Consider the following 17,625-nt stretch of genomic DNA (forward strand, 5'->3'; position numbering starts at 1 on the left):
AGAACAAAGGGGCCAGGAGGGTCCTAAACTAGTTGATTGGAGAACTGCCTTCCTGCCTCATTTCTGCCCAACTGTCCTGTAACTTTGGACAGGTTGGACGAGTTTCTCTGAGCCTCAGTTTCCTCATCAGTAAAGTGGGAGCTGCCCTATCTCATAGGCTGATGGTGAGGGTTTGGTGGGATAGTAGGGCTAGTGTGAAAGCAGGAGCAAGGCGCTCTGTGCTGTGAAGCAAAATAAGGCTAGAGTAACATAATGCGGTGACTCGTTAATAAGCCTGGAAAAGAGCTCTGCTGGGAGCCTCCTGTAGCACAAGAAGGCCAGAGCTGGAGGGGAGAAGATGAAGTGGGTGACGCAGAAGAGGCAGAGTAGGGGTTATGAGACATGCCTGAAGGAGGGTAAGCTGTGCTCCACAACGTGGAAGCATGTCACGGTGATGAATGCAGGTCCTGAGGAGTGGATGGCTTGGGTATTTCTGCCAGGGACTCCCTGCAGGGAAAGGGTATTTCTGCCACGTGCAGGCATCTCTCTGAATTTCAAAGAAATCTGTGTGTGTGTGTGTGTGTGTGTGTGTGCGCGCACACGCATGTGTATAGGCCCGTGAGGACCCAACTTTGCATACTTGTGGACCTATGTGTATTTTCCTTAAATTAAGGTGAAATTCACACAACATAAAATTAATCATTTTAAGTGTACAGTTCAGTGGCATTTAGTACCTTCACAATGTTGCATAACCTCCACCTCTGTCGAGTTCCAGAACATTTTCATCACACCAACAGAAATTGTGTATACTTTCTAAAGGGTCTGTTCTGTGCAAATGTATTTGTGAACCGCATTAGGTCATCCTGATTTTGCCTACCTGCCCAGAAGCCTCCCTCCCTCGTCTGCCTGTCCCATGTCTTTGGCCAAGGAGTGTGGTCTAAGACCTCAGATTCCAAATGGGTTTGCTAGTCATGGTAAACTCCTCCATGCAGTGTGGCTGTCTCGGGTGGGCATGGAGAAAACCAGCATTTCAGGCTTAATCAGAGCGTGGTTCCTGAGGCTTCTCTTGCCGCTTGACTGCCTGTTCTATATATCTGCCTGCACCTATCAGTCATCGTAAGCCTCTTCCTCAGCCTCAGAGGCGAAGAAGGTAGGTGTTAGTCCACAGTGGAGGAAAATGGTGTTTCCTCTGCATTTGGCCCATCTGTAACTCCTAGTTCTATGTTGGTGCCCTCACCACATGGGCAGCCCAGGTGACCTGAATCCACAGTGCCCAACAGTCCTCTGTAGCTCAAGCATTAAAAAGGTAAGAGGGGGCTTCCCTGGTGGCGCAGTGGTTGAGAGTCCGCCTGCCGAAGCAGGGGACACGAGTTCGTGCCCCGGTCCGGGAAGATCCCACATGCCACGGAGCAGCTGGGCCCGTGAGCCATGGCCGCTGAGCCTGCGCGTCCGGAGCCTGTGCTCCGCAACGGGAGAGGCCACAACAGTGAGAGGCCCGCATACCGCAAAAGAAAAAAAAAAAGGGTAAGAGGGCTGTTCCCCTGGAAGTGTCAGGCCTGGTACTTATATATGCCTGCCTCCAAATAGCTGGCCCTGGGCAGCATCCACTCCCCTGTGATACAGGGACCACAGCACCAGCCAATGTAGTGGGGATCCCTGAATAGTCTCCATGAGCTGCAGAGATGGGGCCGGTGAGTAGCAAATCCTTCCCTACTGAGTGAGGGGTGGAGGGAGAGAGAGGGAGACAGAGAGGAGGAGCAGCAGAAGGAGAAGAAGGGGTGAGGAAAGAGCTGCCTTCAGTCATCTAGGGACTACTTCATGCTGATTCCACTACTTAGATCTTGTGCTCACCCAGGAACCAATATCAGGCACACCTCAGAGGTACTGCAAGTTCAGACCATGCAATAAAGTGAATATCGCAATAAAGTGAGCAGATGAATTTTTTGCTTTCCTAGTGCATGTGAAAGTTATGTTTATACAGTAGTCTATTAAGTGTGCAAAAGCATCATGTCTAAAGAAAAAGTGCATACCTTAATTAAAAACTATTGCTTAAAAATGCTAACCATCGGGCTTCCCTGGTGGCGCTGTGGTTGAGAGTCCGCCTGCCGATGCAGGGGACGCGGGTTCGTGCCCCGGTCCGGGAGGATCCCACATGCCGCGGAGCGGCTGGGCCCGTGGGCCATGGCTGCTGAGCCTGTGCCTCCGGAGCCTGTGCTCCGCAGCGGGAGAGGCCACAACAGTGAGAGGCCCGCGTACCGCCAAAAAAAAAAAGAAAAAAAAAAAGAGTTAAATTTCAATTATTCAGAGATATCCCATGTCCAGAAAGCTTCATGCCTCAATAGATGTCAATAAAATATGTGTCTTAAAAAAATAAAAAAAAAAAAAATGCTAACCATCACCTGAGCCTTCAGCGAGTTCATAGTAGTAACGTCAAAGATCACTGATCAGGGACTTCCCTGGCAGTCCAGTGGTTAAGACTTCACCTTCCAATGCAGCGGGTGTGGGTTCAATCCCTGGTGGGGGAGCTAGGATCCCACATGCCTCACAGCCAAAAAACCGAAACAGAAAACAGAAACAATATTGTAACAAATTCAATAAAGACTTTAAAAATGGTCCACATCAAAAAAAAAAAATCTTTAAAAAAAAAGATCGCTGATCACAGATCACCATAACAAATATAATAATGATTTTTTAAAAAGGCCTGAAATATTGCGAGAACTACCAAAGTGTGACACATAGACATGAGGTGAGCAAATGCTGTTGGAAAAATGGCACTGATAGACTTGCTCGCTGCAGGGTTGCGACATACCTTCAATTTGTAAAAAATGCAATCTGCAAAGTGCAGTGAACTGAAGCGCAATAAAATGGGGTACGCCTGTGCTTTGGCCGGGGGCAGAGAGTGAGCCCCTTGGATAATCCAGGGACCACTTCATTCTGATTGGACTACTTGGATCATGTGCCCACCTAGGAACCAGTGACTTTGGCCGGGGGGTAGGGAATGAAACTCCATGATTGGCTTAAATCCAACCAGGAATTCTTTAAGCTAGATATGGGGTCAGGGTTCCCAGGGGCATGTGTCTGAATAGAGGAGTGGTGGGTCTTGACCTAAATCAGTTTTGGAAAGAAAGAACAAGTAGGAGAAGGATGCCGGGTAGACAGTCAATGATATCCTCCATCCTAGATAAAACAAATGTCAAGACAATGGCAAAAACGTGGTGGTGAAAAACAGTAGCAGGAACTAAAATGCTGGAAGAATTGCTCCGTCTGAGGCCCTGCGCCTTAGAGCTCACCTTATCATTCAGGAAGGTGGGTTGGACCGCGAAAGGGCCCTGATCTTAGGAGGCAGTTGGAATCTTGGCTGAAAGCGGTAACTGCAACCTGGGAAATTCACCTGTTAGTGGAGGATTCAGAGGCTCTATCCATCATCTGCAGCTCTGCAGCCGATAAAGGAGGTGCAGGCCACCGTGATCTGGCTGCAGTTTGTTCTTCTGACTTCATGTCCCACACGCTACCCTCATTCATTCAGCAAGAATTTAATAAGCAGCTACTATAAACCAGACTTTGAAGAGTAGTCCTCTGCCCTCACGGAGTCCTGTGGAGGATACAGATAAGAAAAGAGGTAGTTGTATTACAATGTGAGAAATGGGATGACAGGAGAAGGTGTTACAGAGAGAGGGACCTTGATCTGAATTGGGGGTTTGGAGAAGGTTTGTTGGACCAAGAGATTTTTAGACCAAAGCTTGAAAGATGAGTAGGAGCTGCCCAGGTGAGGAGTGTGGAGAGGGAAGAACAGACTGGCTGGGCAAGTGGTTGACCGACTTTGTGTTTGGGGTTGATACTGAGGACCCCCAGGGTTATGGTTTGATCCTGATGGAGTGGTGATGTCTTTTCGTGAGATGGTGAACTCAACAGGATTTGCAGATTTGAGGGGGAAGAAATGACTTTAGTTTAGAAATGTTGAATCTGAGATAATTCTGGTTCAGCCAAAAGGAGGCATCTAGAGCTGGGTCTGGAACTCAGAGGCAGAGAGCTCTTCCAGATACTCATTTCCCACTGTCAACATCTTGAGCTTAACATGCCCAAAATTGGCCTCTTGAGTTTTCTCCCTAATGTGTTTCTCCACCTTCAGTCTTCCTCATCCCTGTAAAAGACATTATCCATCCAGCTGCACAAGCTGAACCCTGGATTATTCCAGAAGGCTCCCTGGAGGCATCTGTCAGGGCTTTTCTGCCTTGGGCCTTTTGCCCCTAGTGTCCTATATCTGGCTTCTCAAAGCATCCCTCACATCTTAGGTAGACGTCGCTCCCTCCGAGAGGTCTTTCCAGACCACCCAGACTGAAGCTGCTCGTCCTGGTTATTCTCTGTCTCCTGGCTGTTTTCCTTCACAGCACCTATCCCAGTTCGCATTTATAATCATTTTTGTCCCAATTTGTTAAATACCTGACTCAGTGCCTCTAGTATATTAGATCCATCCCCCCTTTGATAACAATTTTTATGTTTCTCCTATACTTATCTTCAAATGAAGTCTATAGCTAATATAACCTTTCTGTATATATAATTTTAAATCAGTATAACATCCTGGCAGTAATAGGAAGGAAAAATAAAAGGAAAGTAATTCATAATCAACATATTTATTTCAGGGCTTCCCTGGTGGCGCAGTGGTTGAGAGTCCGCCTGCCGAAGCAGGGGACACGGGTTCGCGCCCCGGTCCGGGAAGATCCCACATGCCGCGGAGCGGCTGGGCCCGTGAGCCATGGCCGCTGAGCCTGCGCATCCGGAGCCTGTGCTCCGCAATGGGAGAGGCCACAACAGTGAGAGGCCCGCGTACCGCAAAAAAAAAAAAAAAAAAAAATTATTTCAGTATTAAATTCCTAAGTTCCCAGGGCTGAGTACTCAGAAATCATAATGAAGTAGTCAGGTGAACAACCATGAATGCAATAGCTCTAAAAGTTGACTAACGGATTTGTGTTTTAGTGACAATTAGGGTACTAAGAGCAACATTGCCAGTGGTGTGCAATTTTCTGCATTGGTAAGCAACTCCTGTAATGTTAGAACAACATCAAATAAATCTACCTTTCTACTAATATGCAACAGAGATAGATCCTAGATTCAGGTAATTATTAAAAGTTTTTTCATAGTCATTCAGTGCCTAGAGGTACACTCATCAATCATGCAGGACCCAGGACTGTTTTTCACTACACAGGTCAGGTAGCACCCTGGCTCACACCCCTAAATGCTGGTAGAGTTCCCCCATTCGTGTTGACGATCAAAAATACCTCCCGCACTTCCACAGTGTCCCCTGGACCTAGAGTAGTCCTGCCCCAGTGGGGAGGCACTTGCCTCTCCTCTGTTGTACTGTGAATTCCACGAGGGCAGGGTCCACGTCTGTTTCTCACTGGAGTACACAGTGTTCAGCACCTAGTGGGTTTATGTTTATTGAAATGAAAGAATGCATGACTATTCCATCAACATGAAATTTGTACCAAAAAAAGTTAGGAAAGGAGTACACTGCACAGAAGTGTGGCCTGACATTGACCTTCCTTCTGCATGCCTTAGGCCAGCTGACCTCTGTTTTAGTGAAAGAGACTTGCAATTATAGCTCCAGACAATGTAGAATTGCAGCTCTTAAATCCTTTACAATGAAGGAAGTCATCTCACCATGCACAAAAGAAATTGCACTGTCTCTGAAGCTGTGGTTTGTCTTTTTTTGGAAAGTCAGGCTTGTCTGTTGAAGAGCTCAAAACACTTGACCAGCTCTCTCATTTATCTTAACATGTGTATGCTATATTTATTCTCCCCTCACAGATGGGGAAATGAAGCTTGCCGAAGGGCCATATTTAGTTGAGTGTTGATCCTCTGCCTTGGGGGGTCAGCTTAGATAAAACAGTATCCTAAAACTCAATTTTTATGCAGTAGTTTAAACCTCCACCCACATTAAATCTGTTACTAGGGCTGCTCACAAGGGTAAAAAGTGTTAGTTTGAGCGTTTTTAACCATGTGACGTGGCGATCTAGTTCAGTCCTCTCCTTTTAGAGATGAGGAAGTGCAGGTTCACGAGACACGGTTAGATAATGGCAGAACCAGTTCTCCAGCTGGTCGTCTTTCTGCTACCGCACATTTCAACCTTTCTCTCTCTTTTTTTCTCCAGCTAACCTAAACAGGAGTTATAATAAGTCAGGCAGCCAAAAGGAAGATAATAATGGAAAAGAAGCCAAAGATCTGGTCCACTAGCTGCTAAATAATTAATAAATTAACCGGGAGACTGACTTATTCTAATCAAAATATATGAAGATGACAGTTGCTTAAAGTTAGAAGCTGAATCTTCAGTTTCAAGAATTCTTTTACCAAGAGCTAATCAGGCTCACGATAAGTAAATACCATCTCACAACTGAACAGGGATTTTTAAAAAAGGAAAGGAAGGAAAGAAAAAAGGAAGGAAAAAAAGTCAAATATTTTTAAAGTTTTTGAAAAACAATGATCTCTTAGGAATTTCCAGCACTTAAAAAAAATTCTCCTCCCCAAACTTTCTTTAGTCCACCTGTAGCAGGAGAGTGGTAGGTAAATTCAATAAACTCATCATCGATGCATTTTGAACCAAACTTACCAAAATATTCCACAAAAGAACTCAACCCAGCTTCCTTGGAAAAGTTATTTTTAAGGGGGTGAAAGGTGACATTTCACAAAGTTAAATACAAAATGAACTTGAAAGTGACAAAAGGACAACACAAAAAAATGAGGTTTCATAGACTACTGTTACCAAGAATTATTGAAGAAATGTTGATAATTGATAAGATTTCTGACAAAACACTTCATCTTCAGAAGCTAGCTTCAGTCCATGTGCCCTCTTCGCTTTAGTATAGCACCTTTTAGGGGGTAGAGTGATTCAAGAGCCATGCCTGATGCCTATTTTAGGCTTCTCACCAGAAACAGATGTTTCAGATGGAGATTACTACTCCTTCATTTACCACAAGCCACCAGTTGTCAGGGACATTCTTACTTAGTTGCCTTACATTTTATATATCTGCAAGTAGTCAGAAGCTGTTTTAGACTTTAGAAGTCTGGGGCTTGTCTGTTAATGAATTATTCAGTTGTGGTCCCACTTTTTCTAGGTTGTTACAGAGGAAAAATTCTTACAAGTTTTGCTAATGACTGTTTTCTGAATCAAAGTAACGTCCTGGATTATTCGGAGGCGTAATATATTCTTATAGCACTTATAGTCTTCAAAGCACTTGTCGTTGATAATCTCCCATTTTACAGACTGATAAACAAAGGCTCTAAGAAATAAGTGACTTGCCAAGGCCACATGCTAGTAGGTCATATATGTTCCAATCCTCTCCGTTCTGTAAGACCCAACCCAAATGCCACCTCTTCTAAAAGTCTTTTTTTAGAGTCCCCTAATTACTACCCTTGGTTTTCACCACATTCTGACTTGTAATACAATGTCTGCATGCATTTGTCTCCCTTGCCGTGAACTCCCTATGAGCAGAAACCGTTATAAATGTTTTTGTCTCTTCCAACTTATCAATTCTCCCTCCTCAGTGCCAACTTTAAGCATGTTCTCTCATCAGCACCGCAGTTTCTTCTTCTGTTCTAGGCTGTGACTTTGAGGTCTACAAAGTTCTAGTGAGGTGCACGGGCACAACCATGGGTATTATTGCTCCTTCGTGTTCGTTGCCGTATTTTTAACATACAGGTATCTTACGAGAGCTTTGCAGATGTTTAAATTGTTTTACGAGTCAGAAAGGATCTAAACCTTGGCCTTCCTTCATTTCCCTGATGGATGCACATTCTGGGCACATAGCAGTGATACCAACCAGGGTTCTTGGCCTTCCCCAGTCAATAGAAATTGACTAGAGGCCAGACAAGAGATTCAGGCAAGGCTTTACTGGGGCCCCTGCTGCAGCAGGGGGGAGGGAGGGAGAACAAACAACAGGTTTCCTTGCTTGCTCACTCGCTGAGCAGGGGCGAGCTTGTTCCTTACATGGGGTGAGGGTAGGGGTGTGTCCAGGGGTTGGGCTGGAGGGGCGGCTTAGGTGGTGGTGTGTGCAGGGGGCATACACAGTACCCTGCTTTTCCTCCTGACACTCTGTTTTTGCTCCAGGCTCTTCAAAAGTGGCAGTTGGGTTTTTTGGTCTCTTTGTATTGATCTCTTTTGGGTCCAGAATTTGCCCCAACTGCGATGCACACAGTTATTTTTAGTCTCATATAGTTTCTTTGTATCTTGTTGCTCCAGGAGAGGTTTATTCAGGCACAAGCATTGCAGCACTGTAGCAAAGGTTCCCAGGTCCCAACCTGTCTCAGTAGGTGCTTATTAATGTTTCTTTGATTAAGCATTTATATATTCACCTGCTCCAATTTACACTCTCCCATTGTTGTATCTACTGCCTTTTTCTATGTACATGTCTTGAATTCCCAACTAAACTATAAGCTCCAAAGGGGACGAGGGGACGATTATATTTTTTTATTTGTGTGTACGTGTCCTTAGAACATCTTCCATGCGGTATGATCTCAAAACATCTTTGCTAATTGATTTTCAGTGACCAGTTGTGTGATAGAATACCACAAAAAGCATGGCAAGGCCTATACCACCCAACTTGAGTGATTTTGCTTAAAGTACATATTTTGGATAAGTATTTTAAATAGGTGTACACATTCTAAAAACATGTATTTTTTAAAAAATTTTTATTGGAGTATAATTGCTTTACAATGGCGTGTTAGTTTCTGCTTTACAACAGAGTGAATCAGTTATACATACACATATATCCCCATATCTCTTCCCTCTTGCGTCTCCCTCCCTCCCACCCTCCCTATCCCACCCCTCTAGGTGGTCACAGAGCACCGAGCTGATCTCCCTGTGCTATGCGACTGCTTCCCACTAGCTATCTATTTTACATTTGGTAGTGTATATATGTCCATATATACACTACCACTCTCTCACTTTGTCCCAGCTTATCCTTCCCCCTCCCCGTTTCCTCAAGTCCATTCTCTAGTAGGTCTGCGTGTCTGCGTCTTTATTCCCGTCTTGCCCTTAGGTTCTTCACGACCATTTTTTTTTTTTTAGATTCCATATATATGTGTTAGCATACGGTAACATTGTTACCGTATGTTAACATTGTTAACATACGGTAGCATTGTTTTTCTCTTTCTGACTTACTTCACTCTGTATGACAGACTCTAGGTCCATCCATCTCAATACAAATAGCTCAATTTTGTTTCTTTTTACGGCTGAGTAATATTCCATTGTATATATGTGCCACATATAGCATTGTTTTTCTCTTTCTGACTTACTTCACTCTGTATGACAGACTCTAGGTCCATCCATCTCAATACAAATAGCTCAATTTTGTTTCTTTTTACGGCTGAGTAATATTCCATTGTATATATGTGCCACATCTTCTTTATCCATTCATCTGTCGATGGACACTTAGGTTGCTTCCATGTCTTGGCTATTGTAAATAGAGCTGCAATGAACATTGTGGTACAAAAACATGTATTTTAAACAGGTCACTAAAGTGGGAGGGAGCACCCAGGTCCACGCCAAGGGAACAAAGGTGGTACAGAAATGGGCACGCTTCTGGGCTACTGACTGAGCTGGGCATAAAAAGGGTCTCCTGACTGATGGCCATGTGCCACAGTTCTCTGTTGCACCTGAAGTGTTTTGTTTCCTCTCAGAGCACATTTCGTTGGTCTCTTATTGTCTGTGGACTCTTGTCAGATTGTCAGCGTGTGATATTGTTGAAGGGTGAAGCTTGTCTTCCTCACAGATCAGGCACTCGTGATGAGAATGGAGAGCCTAATCACTAAGCTACCAGAATACATTGTAAAAAACTGGATCCCGCTGGTACTTAGCCAATTGATAAGAAGCTAAAGCTTTTACTAAGCAGTTCAACAATCCTGTTGACCAAATTCACCATTGTTTTTGATGTAAGCCCGTTGTCTTTAATACACCTGAGAACATTTCGGTTACCAGGCTGAAATGTTTAGATATCTACCTTTAAAAACATTTTTTTGGACTAAAATGTAATTGATTTCTTAATTAGGAGGATACTAGAGAATTGGCTTTGAGGAATTCTTTTAAAAGAAAGGGCAGTTCCGCGTTTAACTTTCTTTGTGTTGTCAAATTTTAAATATGTAGCTGGGGAGGAAAGAATTGCATGCCTCAATTTATTTATCCCCAAATCTAAAATTTCACATTAAGTTCACTCAAGATATTGCACAGTAGATATAAACAATTGTGTATGATGCAGGGTGCAGTATGCACAGGGGATCATTTATTTTTTTAATTTGCTGTCTATTATTAGACTTCTAATTACTCAGGCTGGATGGAAGCAGGAAGGTCTCATTCTGATAATCACTGCCAATTATTTAGCTGGAGATTACAGGCAGAAGGAGTTCATTTTAGATGGTTCAGATTTAAGAAGTAACATTTCTTGCCAAGGAGTTCTAAACACACTTTCTTTTTTTTTAACCCCAATTCTTCACATTTTAACTATTCCAACAAAAATCTACAGTTTAACAAATCTAGAAATGATTAGTCTAGTTCCATTCCTTTGTGCCCACATGTCTCTCGAGGAAAATCAGTATGCACTGTGGTTATGAAAGGAATCTGTGCGATAGACTTATGTTCTGTAAAATGTTTGGATGGATATTTGAATATTAAGCATTTCTAGAGAACTTTGCGTTCACTTGCTTTTTATTTCTTGTAATACCCTCCCAGAGAAAGAGTGCCCTTTCTATTTCCCTGCTGAGGTAAAATTTTCATTAAAAAAATCTAATTTGATTTTCTTAAAAAATGTGTAATTCTTTTTTTTATTACATTTTAAATAGTCTTCAGGCTCTTGAATCCCCCAAATGACTAATTAGTACAGTAATAATATATCATCCTCTTTTATTAATCTGAAAATTATACTGTCCTCAAGAGACCTCAGTTTGATTTGTGTGTTTTGATGCCAGAGTAGAAAATTTTATTTCTCACTAAAGGAGTTTCTTCCCTGTGGTTGGAGAGAGAACGCTGCAGAGCCAGGGCTCATGTGCCACTGATGGGACCCTGCGTGGATTGGCAGAGAATAGGAGAACCAGTTTCCCGTGGGATGAAGAATTGATGTTAAAGAGTTGAAAGAGCTCTTTTATGTGCTTGGCACTCTGCTGAGTGCTTTAGTTGCAATATCTCATTTATTCCTCATAATCCTATGAGAGAGTATCCTCATTTCTAATTCTGTGAAAACTGGATCTCGAAATATGGATGAGGAGAGATGTGTAGCAAGAGCCCCCCATTCCCTGAGCGTGCCGTGTGCAAGTCTGCTCAGGAACAAACTGCTAGGTAGTTGCCAGGTGGAATGCTAAGATCAAATACTGTCCCTTTAATTCTTCTCGACATGCAGTTTGAAATAGGCAGTAGAGTACAAGAAGTATACTTAATTCACCAAATTGTACTATTTAACACTCAAACTGATTTTTAAAACATGTTATACTTTTGATAATAGTCCTTTTGTAACTGACTGGGGTGCCAGCATGTTTCATACCCATTTTGCGTGATCTCTTCATTAATCATTTCTTAACACCAGAGCACTGCTTTATTCGAATCCAATTAGAGGCCTCCACTTTTAAAAATAAATGCTAAAGAAGATTGGGGATGGCATTTCCCATCTTGTCCTGAGCCAACACTTGAGAAATCTTTCAGTGCCCTTGGCTCCAAACTGCAGGTGTGCCCTTCAAAAGCATCACAGAAAAACAGGAGGGTTAGCTCCAAAGTCAAGAGTTTGAGATAATATGAGTTTGAATGTAACATTGTAGTAAGAAAAATGTCAGAAGATGACATGAAAGGAAAATTGTCCCATGAGAGAAATACTACCTGAAACTCTTGAGTGGAAGATGTTTTTAATATGCCTTTAATTCCACATTCATGCAGTTCTAGTAGTGAAGCAGGTCATTTAAGAGGGGTGATGGCTTAGGCCAAAAATAAACTTTCCTTGAAACCAGATGAGAGGCTAGCCCTGACAAAAATGGAATCCTGACTGTTCACTCACAAAAATGTAAGCAAGTAGAATTTTGTGTCATAGGAAATAATCTAAATGAAACAGGATCTTCACTGTCTTTTGTGATGGAGAGATGCTAAGACAGCCCTTCTATAAAAAGTGAAGCAGCAGTTTAAATATGGAAGGCATATTTTATAATAACCTATAAGGGAAAAGAATCTGAAAAAGAATAGATATGATCTGTGTGTACATATATATATATATATATATATATGTACACACACATACATATATATATAATTGAATCACTTTGCTGTACACCTGAAACTAACACAACATCGTAAATCAACTATACTTCAATTAAAAAAAAAATAATATAGCAGTCTAACGTATTCCGGTCTGGAACCATGTCCAAGACATACTGAAAGGTGCAGAACAACATGGGTTGCACGGTTTTCATCTGTGTACAGATGTTTAAATATGTACAGTTGTAGGCATATACATGCACAGAAAATAACTGGAAAGATACATACGAAAAATCTACATTTCAGGAAAGGAATGGAAATTGGAGAGGAAGGGGGATTTCGTGAATTTACTCAGTATGTTTCTATCTTTAAATTTTTACACAAACATGCATATGCACACACACACACACACACACACACACACACATACACAATTAAGAAAACTATATAAACAGGGAAAGCAAAGATTTAAGGTCTCAGTGAAGATGTATAGTGGTTAAGGCATAGGTTCTGAAGTAAAACTGCCAGAGTTTGAATCCCATCTCCTTTACTTGCTGTATACTTCCTTACACAAGTTAGTTAATTTCTGTTGCCTCAGTTTAGACAAATGCAACATAGAGATAATGGTTCTTATGTCATATAGTTGTTACAAGGATTAAATAAGTAATACATGAGAGAGCATATGGATCATATGTTTAATAGTGAACATTCAGATAATATTATTATAAATGACTATACTTAAACATCTAGCTACAATCAATTCTGTGTGCAAACTTTTCAGTTAAAAATGCTTCCAGTGACAACTCTCGTCATCACAATGTATTTTCTCAGAGTTTCATTGTAGACGTTAAGGATACTGTCATATTTTACCCCAGTGGTGTTCAGAGCTTCCAATTAGAATAGAATAGCAAAGACAAATGGAATTATGTTGTTTTTTGGTAGTATGTCATACATTCCATTTGTGGACTAGTCCTGACTTTGCTCCTTTGACCATCTAATCTAATGTACATATTTGTTAGTAAACTCTAGAAATGGAAATAATGAGGTTTTTCTTTCTCCCTTAGGAAGACTATGATCGTCTGAGGCCTTTATCTTATCCAATGACTGATGTCTTCCTTATCTGCTTCTCTGTGGTAAATCCAGCCTCATTTCAAAATGTGAAAGAGGAGTGGGTACCAGAACTTAAGGAATACGCACCAAATGTACCCTTTTTATTAATAGGAACTCAGGTACGTCTGCTTTGATTTTACCCATTTAAGAATAACCTCTGTGGCCTGCCTTGTGGTGTTGCTCTCAGACAAATGGCCCTAAGGTTTCGCAAATGAGATAATAATATGTTGAATCTCCGTTGTTATAATAAATTCTGTCACATTTTTGGAAAAAGTAGTGTCAAAGAAAGCAATTACTTTATTAGTTGGTTTTAAAGATTAGGTTCTTTTGTAATCCTTTTTTGATACGTGGGGTTAAATGGGATTACATGCTTTATCTTTAAAGACTGATAATATTATGGGACATCATTAACCTTTCTTAACTAGATTGATCTGCGAGATGACCCCAAAACTTTAGCAAGACTGAATGATATGAAGGAAAAACCTATATGTGTGGAACAAGGACAGAAACTAGCAAAAGAGGTAATGCAACCTTTACAGAATTTAAAAGTAAATGTAAATGAAGCTAAGGTGATAATAGAAGCTAATATTTATTGTGCTTTACTGTATGCCAGGCACTGTGCTGAGTGTTTTACATGCATTAGATCATTTAATCCTTGCCTCGACTCAGTGAGGTTGGTCTACTAGTAACTCTGTTTTATGGAGGAGAAAACAGAGGCACAGCCTTGTCAGGTACCTTGTAAGGTCCGGCAGGTAGTAAATGGCAGAGCTGGGCTTCAGTAAAGGCCTCACTCTGGCCTTTACTAAACCTGTGCTACACTGCCAACAATATTTTCCTAGTAAGTCATGTGTACAAAGAGGCGTCACAAATAGGGGCTGCTTAATCAGGCCCTGTCGTCAGTGAAGACTCGTGGTGGAGAAGAAATGTGTTGTTGAATTCTCTTCCACAAGAGAATTTTTATGCGAGGTGGAATATATTATCATTTTAAAAATATAACTGTGATGCACAAAATACCTTTTAACTTATATTCTTCCTCTCCGCAAAGTGAGGCTTACTTTTTTCTCCATTTGCCCCTAACATGGTTGGATTCTATTTTTTAGATGTTATGACTTTAATAGGACTTTTGTGGAAATGGAATATAATAAGGTATTTTTAAAAATACTATCAGGAGGCAGAAGGAAGCAAGAAAACTTTTTGGAGAACAGTTTTTCCTAAAGCAAAAGATAAATAGCTTCACTAACAAGTTACTAGCAAGGAATTTCACATATTAAATTCTGTCATCTTAGGAGAGAAGTAATTTCTAAATTTCATAAAGGTAAAAGTCATAAATGAAAGCACTGATGATTTAACTACGTAAAAATTTAATATGACATCAAATGCCAGAAATAAAATTAAAAGTCATATAACAAACTTGACATTTATGGCAGAAAAATGGGTTAATATCCTTAGTGGACATGAACCCCTTGCATAAGGATTAATCAGAAAAAGACATACGCATGCCCCAATAGGAAAAGGGACTCAGAACGTCAATGGGAGATTCTCCAAAAAATGCAGATTGCCATTGAAGATAAAAAATATGTTCATATTCCTTAGTAGTCAAATGTAAGTTCAATTTCCATCTATAAAATTGGCACAGAAAAGAGACGTTAATTAGAATACCCACCGTTCCAGGTGTAAGCAATTGGGTACTTTGTTGTTCTGTTGGTCTTTGAGTAAAAGCCTCGACAACATGCAAAAGCCTTAAAGTCATGTACACTTTTGATCAAGCAATTTCATAGGGAGGAGTTTATCCTAAGAATATTATACGGGATGTGCTTAAAGAGATAGCCATAAAGTTCCTGCATTGTTTATAATGGCAAAAAAAAAAACCCTGCATCTATTAAAAATTTATACTAATTTACTTACTGAGATGTTCATGTTTATTATGTAGTTTAAGGGGAAAAAAAGTGGTTGCAAAACACCATTTCTAGACCTGTCAGCAGCATTTGGCACAGTTGGTCCCTTCTTGAAACACATTCACTTGGCTTCCTTGAACGCCCTCTCTTGGGCTTTCTCCCCGCTCGTGGGCCTCTCCTCCATCTCCCCATCTCTGAATGTTGAGGGTCCAGGGATCCGCAGTCAGCTTCCTGGATGTCTTTCCTTCTATATCCACACCCAGCCTTTAAGCTTGGTAAGCTTCTATCCGTCTTGTGGTTTGAACCGTCTGCTGCTGAGATTCCCAAATTTCTATCTGCAACCTGGACCTCTTCCCTAAACTCTAGACTTGGTTATCTAACTGGTCATGCAACAAGTCCATCCGGGTGGTAAGCATCTCAAAACTAACATGTCCAAAACAGAATTCCCAATTTTATCCCCTAGGCTTAATCTTCTCAGTTACTCGGGTCAAAAACCTTGAAGTCACACTTGACCTTGCACTTTCTCTCATACCATTCCGTGAACCCTCCAGCAAAATATATTTTGCTACGTTCAGAATATACCCAGAATCCAAACGCTCCTCTCTTTCCCCTCCTCTGGCAGCCTGGTTCAGGCCCCCTCCCTCTCTGGCCTGGATTACCGCAACAGCCTCTCACTCACCTTTCTGCTTCCGTCTGTGTCTGTTAACCTGTTCTCAACACAGCAACCAGAGTGAGACTTTAAAAATAGAAGCTCCATCAGCTCCCTGCTCTGTTCAGAATCTTCCAGTGGCTTTATTATCTTCCGAATAAAGAAAGGCCCAAGCCCTCACCCTGGCGTGCAGGCCCCGCTACTTCTCTGCCTCACTCATTGTGCTCCAGGCACTCGGCTTCTGTGCGGTTTCCCCAATCTTCTGCCTCAGAGCCTTTGTCCCTTCACTGCCCCCTCTGCCTGGGATAGTCTTCCTGATGTAGACATTGTTCATTCTTTCACTCAGATATCACGCTGTCAGTGAGGCCTTGCCTGACCTCTCCCCACTCCCTATCTCCTCCCCCATTTTTCTCCAGACCACATATTCTACCTCTATATTTATTAGTCCACGGTCTTCTCCCTCTAAAATATAAGCTTCATGAGAATAGCTTAGGGACTTAATTTTGTTCCTTGCTCTATTCTCACATTTGGCAAATGAGTGTGCTCTGTAAGTTTTCAATGAACGAACGAATAGATGGATGGATGGATGGATGGGTCCCCTCTCACAGTAGAAGCCAAAGTCCTTACTCGAGGTCGCTACCTCGAGGCTGCCTCACTGACTGCCTCTCTTGCCATTACCCCTGCTCACCTTCTCCTGCCACTCTGGCTTCTTTCCCACCCCCTGAATGCTCCGTGCATGCTCCTGCATCAGGGTCTTTACATCTGTGGCTCTGTCTGCCTGGAAACTCTTCCCCTAGGTATCCCTCAGTGCTCAGACTTTACCTTGGTGAGCAGCTTTCTCTGACCACCACCACTGTCCTCTGCACCCTTTCCCTCCCTCACTCTGCTTGTTTTTTTTTAACCTGTAGCATGTGCCACCATCTGCTCTATATCCCTCTGTGTGTTCCTCCCCCAGTAGAACTTAAGCAAACGTAAGCATCACACAGCAGAGACTTTGCTGTTTTGCTCAGTTCATTGACATGATCCCCAGCACCTAAAAGCAGAGCCTGGCATATAGTAGGTACCCAGTAAATATTTGATGAATGAAAGAATTTTCCATAGAGAAAGTCTGGAAGAATATATACTAGTATTTTAACAGTTAGCTGTCTCTGGGTATCATAAATATGGATGATTTCATTCTTTTTGCATTTTATGATTTTCCTTATAATGGTGTATTTGTGTGGTATCAGTTGTTGTAAAAAAGACTGTATATATTTGTGATTTTTTTTTCTCCCTCCCAGATAGGTGCGTGCTGCTATGTAGAATGTTCAGCTTTAACCCAGAAGGGATTGAAGACTGTTTTTGATGAGGCTATCATAGCCATTTTAACTCCAAAGAAACACACAGTAAAAAAAAGAATAGGATCAAGATGTATAAACTGTTGTTTAATTACGTGAGAAACGTCTTCAGTGGCCAAGTAAACTGTCCATTTCTCTCAGAAAGCATATGAAATGCTAAAGCTATACCCAGACCTCTTAAAAATAATGAAGCAGTTTAAAACTTGAAAGGAAAAAAAAAAACCCTGTCCTCAGAATTCTATAAAGTTGATTAAGAATGTTTCTTAAAGGTCCAAGAAGCAACAAACAGCATCTGAAGCCACAATCTATTATAAATACTTTATTTCAACTAGAAGGTACAATCTCTCAGGGGTTTCATAGTTTAAAAAGCTACAATCACATCATGTTGTAACTATATAAAAAACAGTGCTGTTAAGTGGAACTGCCTGGCTTAGA

At 41.6% G+C, this 17,625-nt stretch overlaps 1 protein-coding gene across 3 annotated transcripts in view; it reads left to right on the plus strand.

Annotated features, from left to right (window-relative positions):
- The window catches only part of RHOQ (ras homolog family member Q), a 38,733-nt gene that overhangs the window by 18,746 nt on the left and 2,362 nt on the right, over positions 1–17,625 (plus strand). The window contains exons 3-5 of one of the 3 annotated variants that reach the window (XM_082671926.1): positions 13,264–13,428; positions 13,735–13,830; positions 17,138–17,288. In XM_082671926.1, coding sequence (XP_082528052.1) covers positions 13,264–13,428; positions 13,735–13,830; positions 17,138–17,155 — 279 coding nt within the window. In that variant the 3' untranslated portion in view covers positions 17,156–17,288. Of the gene's footprint in view, positions 1–13,263; positions 13,429–13,734; positions 13,831–17,133; positions 17,624–17,625 lie in introns of those variants that run through there. The other 2 variants (XM_082671924.1, XM_082671925.1) reach the window with 2 other exon arrangements.

This window comes from Grampus griseus (assembly GCF_964374135.1).
Source record: "Grampus griseus genome assembly, chromosome: 15".
Taxonomy (NCBI): domain Eukaryota; kingdom Metazoa; phylum Chordata; class Mammalia; order Artiodactyla; family Delphinidae; genus Grampus; species Grampus griseus.